We start from the raw sequence: 11,259 nt of genomic DNA, 5'->3' as shown, positions 1-11,259 counted from the left end.
GTTATAAGTTATTATTAGTCAGACAGTCCTTGAACAATAATGCGTAACGGAGGTATTTAGCTACCAAGCATAAAAGTATAGGCCACCTACCTACGCCATAGATGTCAAAGTGAGAAAAGAATAATGGCAGCTAGGGACTATCTGTTGTTGCAGATGTACCAGTGTGGGTAAGTCATGTTACTGGCGTTCTCAGCACTTGGTGTGAGTCTAGTTCCTTTATGTTTATCCTACGACAGTGTTTTTAATATCGCACCTGAACTGACACACACACACACAACAAAGGGGGCTGACCTGGGTCATGACACTCTGACCTCTCTCACTCTATTTAGATTGTATTTTCATGTTTTTTTTGTAGTTCTTTTTTAGGAAATCCTACCGGTGATACCAAAATAGGAAGAGCGGTGTGAATTTTATAGAACAAGGTTTCCTCTCGGATGGAGGATGTTCCCAGCCTATCTTTCATGGATAGAGCAAACAGGAGTCATTGGGACGAGGAAGTGTGGACAGGTGCTCTCGGAAATATTCAAAGATCCACAGAAATAAAACACAATGGTCCACGTTAATCATATTATCACTGCCACTAAACACTATATCAAATTCATTTACATTTACATTTAAGTCATTTAGCAGACGCTCTTATCCAGAGCGACTTACAAAATGGAGCATTCACCTTATGATATCCAGTGGAACAACCACTTTACAATAGTGCATCTAAATCTTTTAAGGGGGGGGGGGGGGGGGTTAGAAGGATTACTTTATCCTATCCTAGGTATTCCTTAAAGAGGTGGGGTTTCAGGTGTCTCCGGAAGGTGGTGATTGACTCCGCTGTCCTGGCGTCGTGAGGGAGCTTGTTCCACCATTGGGGTGCCAGAGCAGCGAACAGTTTTGACTGGGCTGAGCGGGAACTGTGCTTCCTCAGAGGTAGGGGGGCCAGCAGGCCAGTGGTGGATGAACGCAGTGCCCTTGTTTGGGTGTAGGGCCTGATCAGAGCCTGAAGGTATGAAGGTATAAATTCCACCAAATACGTTTTCAATTGACATTTTCTTTGCTGGATTTTTTTTTAATGTTCTGGTTTTATTAGTAGGCCTATTATCAAAAGAAATAAATATTATAAAACCTTATTTAATATCGATTAATATATTTTAAATATCAGTCACTTTCATTATACCTAGCTTCAAATTATTATAAAATTAAAACATTTTACGTATGTAATTATTTATTTAGAAATAAATGAATACTTTCAGTCGTTTGCAACTTGTCCTTTATGGGTGGTTCTATTCAAAGCACAATTGTTCATGAAATGAAATCACTGTATTTTATTCCTGGTTATGGTGAACCAGTGGAGGCTTCTCAGAGGGGGAAGAGGAGGACCATCCTCCTCAGTGAATTTCCTTTAAAAAAAAAATTGAAACTTTAAAAAATGTATGAATTTCAGATAAAACTATACTAAATACATTCACGTCGCCAAACAATTGATTAAAATACACTGTTTTGCAATGGTCTACATTAGCCTCAGCAGCACTCTGTAGGGTAGCACCATAGCGTAGCTGGAGGCAGCTAGCTTCTACCTCCTCTGGGTACATTGACTTAAATATAAAACCTAGGAGGCTCATGGTTCGCACCCCCTTCCAAAGACTTTCTACCAGCATGTCACAAGTGCAACCAGAGGGGGAAAAAACTCTAGACCAACTTTACTCCACACACAGAGACGCGTACAAAGCTCTCTCTCACCCTCCATTTGGCAATTCTGACCATAATTCTGTCCAGATTTGGGAGGGGTTGAAAAATATTACGGACCACAAAGGGAAACCCAGACGCGAGCTACCCAGTGACGTGAGCCTACCAGACGAGCTAAATGCCTTTTATGCTAGCTTTGAGGCAAGCAACACTGAAGCATGCATGAGAGAACCATCTGTTCTGGATGACTGTGTGAACACGCTCTCCTCAGCCGATATGAGCAAGACCTTTAATAAACAGGTCAACATTCACAAAGCCACGGGGCCAGATGGATTACCAGGTTTTGTACTCAAAGCATGCGCAGACAAACTGGCAAGTGTCTTCACTGACATTTTCAATCTCTCCCTGACCGAGTCTGTAATACCTATATGTTTCAAACAGAGCACCATAGTCCCTGTGCTCAAGAAAGCAAAGGTAACCTGCCTAAATTATTACCACCACGTAGCACTCACGTCGCTATCCATGAAGTGCTTTGAAGGGCTGGTATTAGATCACATCAACACCATCATGCCGGAAATCCTAGCCTAGACCCACTCCAATTCGTATACCGCCCCAACAGATCCACAGATAACGCAATCTCAATCGCACTCCACACTGCCCTTTCCCACCTGGACAAAAGGAAGAATCCTGTTCATTGACTACAGCTCAGCATTCAACAACATAGTGCCCACAAAGCTCATCACTAAGCTAAAGTCCCTGGGACTAAACACCTCCGTCTGCAACTGGATCCTGGACTTCCTGACGGGCCGCCCACAGGTGGTAAGGGTAGGCAACAACACATCTTCCACGCTGATCCTCAACACTGGGGCCCCTCAGGGGTGCGTGCTTAGTCCCTGCACGACTCGAACACAATCATTAAGTTTGCTGACGACACAACAGTGGTACAGTGAGGGAAAAAAGTATTTGATCCCCTGCTGATTTTGTATGTTTGCCCACTGACAAAGAAATGATCAGTCTATAATTTTGATGGTAGGTTTATTTGAACAGTGAGAGACAGAATAACAACAAAAAAATCCAGAAAAACGCATGTCAAAAATGTTATAAATTGATTTGCATTTTAATGAGGGAAATAAGTATTTGACCCCCTCTCAATCAGAAAGATTTCTGGCTCCCAGGTGTCTTTTATACAGGTAACGAGCTGAGATTAGGAGCAGACACTTAAAGGGAGTGCTCCTAATCTCAGCTTGTTACCTGTATAAAAGACACCTGTCCACAGAAGCAATCAATCAATCAGATTCCAAACTCTCCACCATGGCCAAGACCAAAGAGCTCTCCAAGAATGTCAGGGACAAGATTGTAGACCTACACAAGGCTGGAATGGGCTACAAGACCATCGCCAAGCAGCTTGGTGAGAAGGTGACAACGGTGCGATTATTCGCAAATGGAAGAAACATAAAAGAACTGTCAATCTCCCTCGGCCTGGGGCTCCATGCAAGATCTCACCTCGTGGAGTTGCAATGATCATGAGAACGGTGAGGAATCAGCCCAGAACTACACGGGAGGATCTTGTCAATGATCTCAAGGCAGCTAGGACCATAGTCACCAAGAAAACAATTGGTAACACACTACGCCGTGAAGGACTGAAATCCTGCGGTGCCCGCAAGGTCCCCCTGCTCAAGAAAGCACATATACATGCCCGTCTGAAGTTTGCCAATGAACATCTGAATGATTCAGAGGACAACTGGGTGAAACTAAGGTAAAACATTTTTTAATACAAAGTAACACAAGAAAATTACAATGTGTTTTTCTGCTAAGGGGACAGGACAACTTCACCACATCAAAGGGACGATGGACGGGGCCATGTAACGTCAAATCTTGGGTGAGAACCTCCTTCCCTCAGCCAGGGCATTGAAAATGGGTTGTGGATGGGTATTCCAGCATGACAATGACCCAAAACACACGGCCAAGGCAACAAAGGAGTGGCTCAGGAAGAAGCACATTAAGGTCCTGGATTGACCTAGCCAGTCTACAGACCGAACAGGTCCCCTTTAACACCGACGGGGCTGAAGTGAAGCGTGTCGAGAGTTTCAAGTTTCTTGGTGTCCACATCACCAACAAACTACCATGGCCCAAACACACCAAGAAAATTGTGAAGAGGGCACGACAACACCTTTTCCCCCTCAGGAGACTGAAAAGATTTGCCATGGGTCCCCAGATCCACAAAAGGTTCTGCAGCTGCACCATCGAGAGCATCCAGACTGGTTGCATCACCGCCTGTTATGGCATCCGACTATAAGGCGCTACAGAGGGTAGTGCGTATGGCCCAGTACGTCACTGGGGCCAAGCTTCCTGGCATCCAGGACTTATATACTAGGCAGTGTCATAGGAAGGCCCAAAAAATTGTCAAAAACTCAGTCACCCAAGTCATAGACTGTTCTCTCTGACACTGCCTAGAATATAGGTCCTGTCCTGGATGTCAGGAAGCTTGGCCCCAGTGATGTACCAGAACGCCAAGCCTGTTAGACTAATGGTCGCACCCTAGATCAGCTAGATGCAGGCAAGAGTGTGCAATGCGGTATTGAATGTGTCACTGCCTGTCACCTTGATTACTCAAACTTCTCTCGACCTGTGCACCTACGTTGTAAACTTTCATTCATAGGCTAAGTTGTAGCAACCTCATAATGGGTACAGGGTAAATTCGAGTATCATGTAGTAGCCTAACCCTATCAATGTTACATTGAGCTGGGTGAATGGAATATAAATGACAGTCATCCAATATGCTGTAATAGAAATAAGGCCATGTTCATTAAAAAAGAATCACCCTCCCTCATCTAAAACGGCACCAACCGCCACTGTGCTGAACCCATCATATTACTGGTAAAAGTTAGTCACTGTTTGTCAATATAATGTCTGTTGACTGACATGCACAGAGGTACAAAATTGATCTCTGAAACTATTTCCTGAGGTTTTCCTTAAGTGTTTGAGGTCTTGACGTACAGTGGGTAGCTGTGAAGAAAAGATACTGGGCACAAACATCAACACTACCCCCAGTTATTTGTGGGCTCTACCACAGCCTCGCCTCCCCAGACCCCCACCTATCGACCCTCCATAGCAAAACACAACGGCGTGGAAACTGACTTCTGATGTTGTCATCTTCTAATCACTACACGACTGGACACAAGCTAAAAAAATGCCTGGAGATGCCATAAGGAAATTGGAACAAGAGTACAAAGAGCTGATCGGAACAGACCTCAAGTTTACTCACCTTTCTGACTCAATCTCTTTTTTTTCCTATGGCAAATAAGCCAAGAGCTAAATGTTTAATGTACAGTATATACATTCACAGTGTGTGCTCTGCTGTTAACATTATATTCATTTTAGAGGTAGTATTTACTGGTTTGATCATGTTTACCTTTCCCCTTTTCCTTCAGGCAGAAATTAGTGCATTCATATAGCATAAATCTATAAAAGTTGTATAGAAAATATTGTATAAAAGTCAATTGGAAGGCTACTCTTAATGTCTCCGAAAATGGTGCTATAGAACCACTCAGAGAATCACTGATATAGTAACTGAGGTCATGTCAAAAGGAGAGGGACCCACATTATGTTTCTTCACCACCCTGTGAGAGCTATTTATAATCATATGAGACAAGGCAAGCGGCAGAATCAGAAGAAAAATAAACGATTGAATCACTGCATGGAACAGAGGTTGACTTGATGTGGACTATATTTAGGGGCAACACAACTGGACCCTGGTCGTTCTGACAGGCAGGGGCTATGAAACCGATCAGGCCCCGAGAAGGAGGGCATTTGCCTGGGATTATAGAACTACCCTCCACCCCAAACCCTGGTTTAGACAGGGAACAGACACACCCTCCTCTGTGTCTGCAGCTGTCTCACATTCTGTATACGCAATCCACTATTATTGACTTCATCGGCAGCCAGGGCTGCTTACTATCAGTTTTACTGTCCTTTCTATCTCTTACTTACCTTTTTTTTATGTGTTTTAATTGCACAACCTAAATATTCCAACTGTTCATTACCGAGAATAGTTTGCAGGGAACTGCTTTGATTTTGCTCTTGCATGTTCTCTGTCTTCCTGGGTGCCAGTTATGACTGAAGTGTGCAGGTTTTGCTTTGATTGTTGTTCTGATTAATAGATTGTATCTCATTAGTTTGTTTTGTGTGTTTGTGTTGTCATAGTAACCCTTAACAAATACTCAATTGTAGACTTAGGGTAAAGCCAGATTTTTAAGGCAAATGTTATTCATAAGACATAGCATGGGTCTCTTCTGTCTGTTATAATACAGAGACAGGGGGTTTTCAACAGTGTTAAGTTGTGTCAGATATTGGGGTATCTATTTCTTTATGTTCTGTACTGGTTAAAGCTGTTTGTGACTTTTTCTGGGAGTGGATGAAACTTGTTTTACCATGTTTGTGGTAAATAAAGCCATATTTCCCAAGTTTTTTTGTGTTTGAATAAAGCTGTATTTGTGAAAGGCAGCTAGCTACCTGAGGTAAGATTAGTGCGTTGCTGTGATTAAGTGCTCCTGTGTTAAAGTAGGGAGCCGCCCGGCCGAGCCTAGAGGTAATCTCCCTGACTACTCCCCTCCCTCCCCTCCCCTTCCCGGCCACTCGCTGCCAGACAGACAGGCCTCAGGAGACTTCACCACCTCTCCCAGTACACAGGAGCACCACATAAAGCCACTCTTTCTTAGACTGTAGGGTACGTCTATTAGTGTGTTCTCTCTCTGTCTGTCTTGCTCTCTTTCTCTCTCTCTCTCTCTCTCTCTCTCTCTCTCTGTTTTTTCTTATCCATTTTCCTGCCCTGTTCATGCCCATTTTCCTGCTCCCCCCCAAACCATCCCACTCCCAGTCTGTACAGGTGACCCCCCCCCCCCACCCACTCTGTTGATCTTGCTGTGGGGATAATGGTCTGAGCCGGTCGGTTATGCCATTAGCTATCCCAACAGCGCTAAACCCAGCTGCAGACTGAATTTACACAGATTCACACCAATTAGACTGGATTCTCCAGTCTAGCCCAAGGGGAAGTGTGTCACCTATTATAAAGGGGGGTGGGGTGCAAATGTTTCACGTGTAGGGCGGAACATTTGCCTATCTGTGTTTTGTGTGTGTGTGTTTGGGGTAGTACTTATGTATTACAGTATAAAGAGAAAATGTCAGTCATATGCAGCGCTGGATTAATGACCAATGCGTAACAAATTAAATGAATAAAATAGGACCGGGACAGAGCAAGTCACCCACACTGGGATATGGTTTATCCATATATTTAAAACGAGCCTTTTATTGTTCTTGAAGATTTAAAATCTCTAAAATGACAGCATCATGAGTGTGGGAAGTACAGGGAATAACCTTGAGCTACAACCTCTGCTTGTGTTACATGGGAGAGATTTCAAAACATTGGGCATGAACAAAGTGGAGGAATATACGGCTTTGGAACATGCTTCCTCTAGAGTACTGAAAATGTATTCTGGGGTCAGGGGGATTGACCCCTTTAGAGAAGAACCTCTTCCTTTCAAAAGGAACATCTTTATTTATAAAACGGTACCCAGTTGTTCAACTATAAATACATCTGAATTGTTGTCTTGATGCACTTCATAATGCCTTCCTCATCCTTTCAACATCAAATGTCCATATCCTTTATCTGTTTTCTGAATTAATCCATGCTATAGATATAATACCTGTTGAAAAACTTAAACATATACCTTTTATTTGGCTATCAAAATATATTTGTATAAAAATGTTTAGTAATGTATGACTGTCCATTGTCTAGCATGGGTGTAGTAAATATACTCAAATTTAATGGCCTCTGCCATTAATCAGAGGAGACTAAATCACTTAGAAACAGGATGTCCGGGACATAAACTCTATTCCCATACTGTGAAAACAAGGCGCCATGTGTAAGTCAGACCCTGAGATCACCTCTATTCTAAACGGGGCAGGAAGCCGGTCCAGAGCCTTCCACTGTGGATGAACTTAGTTGCCAGGTGATCTGTTCCACAACATTCCACAATGATACCATCAAGAAAAAAAAGATGTATATTTGTTAGATTTTTTTTTACATTGTTGTGAAATGAATCTAGGCTACCACTAATGTCTACACAGTATACAAATAAGTTACCTATCTTATGGCTAAAAAACTGTTTCAACAAATTTGATTATTACTAACTTTAAACACATGGTCTATAACCTCTACAGACGAAGTAAATGTTGCGATATATAAACAATGAAAATATTGCACTAATAACTAAATATAGCTACCTAGGTGCTTGAATATACTGTAAGAATCTATGTGGTACAGTATTTCAACAATGAAAAGACAAAGTAATGTAATTAAAAACCAAAAAACAGAGAAGGGAACATCTATTTTGGTTCAAAACTTTATTTTTTAAAAGTGCAAAAGTATAAAACAGCTATACATAAAACCTTCAAATAGTAACTGTACATTTATTACCACAAAATGTATTTATATTCCTGCTCAGGAGCTTTCCCCTTTGCACAGTGTGTGAACTATCATCATCCCAATTCAAATGTCCTATAGCTTCTCAGCTCATAAAGTGACACAAATTGAACGTCTTTCACACAATAAGAAAATAACATACTGCATTTAAAACCTCAAATTAAAGAGTTCCCACTGTTCCCACTTGCCTTTAATGGTAACAGAATGAAAGAGAAAGACAGAGCTAGACAGGGAGGGAGGGAGAGAGAGAGAGAGAGAGCGACAGAAAGAGACAGAGAGAGAGAGAAGATAGAAATAGAGAGAGGAAACAGAGAGAGACATTTGAGGTCAGGTTATGTACTGTAATAGCTGCAGTAGTAGAGACGTGATTGACAGACAGGGCGGACCAGGAGGTTAGGAGTTGTTGTAGTTACAGTAGTACACTGTGCTGGCGTCAGAGAGCACAGAGGATATCAGGCTCTCAGGTCCCTGCATGTTGGCCTCATGCACCCCATAAGACAGGCCTGTCATGTCTCCGGGTCTGGAGGAGCTCAGGTACTGCTCAAACTCACTGCGGTCCACCTCCCCTATCAGCTCTGAGGGGTGCATCTGCTCCACCTGGTCTGCTGGGTGGGGTTGGGAGTCTGGGGGAGGGGAGAGCTGTCCTGCCCCATGGCCTGGGTGTCGCTTGGGGTGGCTGGGGCTGCAGTGCTGGCTGTAGTACATGGCCAGTTGGTTGAAGGTGGGGCCAGCCTGGGAGGCTTGCTGCTGCTCTGTGGGGGAGGAGTGGTGTCTGTGGAGCATGGGGTTGGCGTGGTGGTTGGAGTGAGGGTCCTGAGGTGGGTACTCTGCCCCCTGGGAGTGGTAGGCATACACGGGCATCATGTGGCACTCCTCCTGAGAGTGGCTGTGGAAGAACATGGAGTCTGTCTCCACGGCGTCCAGCGGGGATGTGTCGGGGGTGGGCAGGCAGTAGGATTCGTAGGAAGCCCCTCCGAGGGCCTGGGCTTCGCGGTAGTGGCTGAGGGATTGAGGAGACACTTGGTAACCATGCTCATGGTGGTAACCCATGCTCTCCATACACACCCTACCGTCCCCACCCAGGGAGGTGCTCTGCTGGTCGGACATGCTGTGGACCAGGAACCCGGAGTCCAGGCGTTTAATCCTCTTCGCCTGCTTCCTCCTCCGGGGTCGGTACTTGTAGTTGGGGTGGTCCTGCATGTGCTGCACCCGAAGCCTCTCAGCCTCCTCTACAAACGGCCGCTTCTCCGATACAGGAAGGGCTTTCCACGACTTCCCTACAGATCAACAACAAAGTCCACGTCAGTTATAGCGGCATCAGGCATGCAGTCTGGTGACGCGCTCCAAAATAGCTCATCGTCAATTTAGTAACAGCAGAACTTTCATTTCGAAATAACATTAGTGTTTGATTCATTTGAGTTACATAGACTATATTTCAATGGCCAGAATAAGGGCAGGGCGTTAGCATCATGTGATTTTTCAAGAGAATTATGCTTTTTCAAGATAATTTGGCCCTATGCAAATAGCCTACTACAAACCAAAATCATCGAAGTATAGGGATAAAATAATATTTATAATATTGCTGCTCGAATAAATGCAGTATGCTTCCACGTGGTAACACACTGCTTAAAATTATACAAATTCCCTAGCATTTGATCACTTACGAAATATTATTGAAATACTTGCTAAGCAAGAAATTCCCATTGGTCTTTATACATATCACGTCAGTAACAGGCCTAATCAATCAATTGCTATTTAATTTCCTTACCCAACATTTTGCTCAACTCCGCATTGTGCAGGTCTGGATTTTGTTGTGCCAGCCGCTTGCGCTCATCCTTCGCCCACACCATGAACGCATTCATGGGTCTCCGGATCCGCGGCTCATTCTTCCCACGGTTCTGGTTCCCGGAGCTGGACTCGCTCTTCTCTTTGGTGTCCCCGAGAGGGCTCAGGGGGTCTGCCCACTGACAGTGTCCCATTCCAGGCATCATGATTGAGATCGCGCACCTAGCCTGGTTCTGATCGTCACTGGCGTAACCCGCATCGGGACTACTCATCGCTGTCCACCTTCGGGCTGTCGACACCAACCGGGCAGCAACTCGCGTAAAGAAAATGAGAAAATAAGTGTCACTTGCTGTGTAGGTATATAAAATGAAAGTTTTAATAACGCAAGTAAGAGTAACGATACAAAACTGAGTGGAAAATATCCGTCACTGTTAGATAATCGCTTAGAGCTGACTAAACTAGAACTGACTATCTTACTGTGAGGTTGGGGATACTATAAGCGCATAGGCAACCAATCACAATAGGGTGGGAGTGCCCAGTACCCCTGAGGTGTAACAAGTTTGAAGTAAGCTGCCTTCCAGTCTTGTTGGGAGCGGGATACCACACATTGTCCTCTATGTGTAATGTGAGGTGCCCACTGTTAGAGAATGGATTAAACATTTCATTTTCATTTAAATGTATATTCGTTGTTTGTTTTTTCATGTGATACAAGACTGTGGGCGTAGGCTTTGTGTTACTGTGCGTTTTGCAGTTATGAATCGAATAGAACGTATTGCATTCGTGACATAAACTCCACAAAATAAATTAGGATACATCAACCTATAGGGCTATAGGGAAAAAATAATGCCAAATTGAGCAAATATTAAATAATGAATAGTCTACAAAGTCATTTATTACAGAAACATTTGAATTAAATCCATGTGCTGCTGTTCTGCGAGACGTGTTCTCAATTGCTCATCTCATGCCATCCCTTTCAAATATTTTTTAAACGTTTTTTTGTCATGTTTATATAACTTATATCACTTTATACCACCTGTAAGTTTAAACTCTCCAAAAGTCGATACTATTCAGACATAGGTCTAATACACACGCACTCTCTTTCATCTGTGTATTGAGATGCAGGGTTTGGTAACTGGAAGTTCAGGTTTACGCAGGAAATAATGATATTTCTAAAGCGCAGATTTTCGCATCATTTTAGACAGTCGGCCAGGGTTCACAGCCATTGACTGAGGCTGGATGTAGATTATGTTGATACAAAGAAGCGTTAATTAGGGGTTAGAAATTCTTACAGGAGATGCTGGTGATTACACCACATT

At 43.5% G+C, this 11,259-nt stretch overlaps 1 protein-coding gene across 1 annotated transcript; it reads right to left on the bottom strand.

The window, feature by feature from the left end:
* Positions 1-8,026: 8,026 nt before the first annotated feature.
* LOC106590153 (transcription factor Sox-17-alpha-A) lies at positions 8,027-10,396 on the bottom strand. Its single transcript, XM_014180804.3, has 2 exons — positions 9,927-10,396; positions 8,027-9,435 (listed from the first exon to the last, which is right to left on the bottom strand). Exons 1-2 carry the CDS (start codon positions 10,213-10,215, stop codon positions 8,552-8,554), a joined length of 1,173 nt encoding a protein of 390 aa, XP_014036279.2. The 5' UTR covers positions 10,216-10,396; the 3' UTR covers positions 8,027-8,551.
* Positions 10,397-11,259: the final 863 nt, after the last annotated feature.

This window comes from Salmo salar, chromosome 29 (assembly GCF_965601325.2).
Source record: "Salmo salar chromosome 29, fSalSal1, whole genome shotgun sequence".
NCBI lineage: Eukaryota > Metazoa > Chordata > Actinopteri > Salmoniformes > Salmonidae > Salmo > Salmo salar.
The sequence above is the reverse complement of the archived record's forward strand: the minus strand, read 5'-3'. Positions and strand labels throughout refer to the sequence as shown.

What these genes read in the sequence shown, in the direction of transcription:
- LOC106590153 (XM_014180804.3), bottom strand. Translation starts at nt 10,215, where the DNA reads ATGAGTAGTCCCGATGCGGGTTACGCCAGTGACGATCAGAACCAGGCT. An exon ending in GGAGTTGAGCAAAATGTTGG is followed by an intron (nt 9,436 to 9,926) that starts GTAAGGAAATTA and finishes GTTGATCTGTAG; the next exon opens with GGAAGTCGTGGAAAGCCCTT.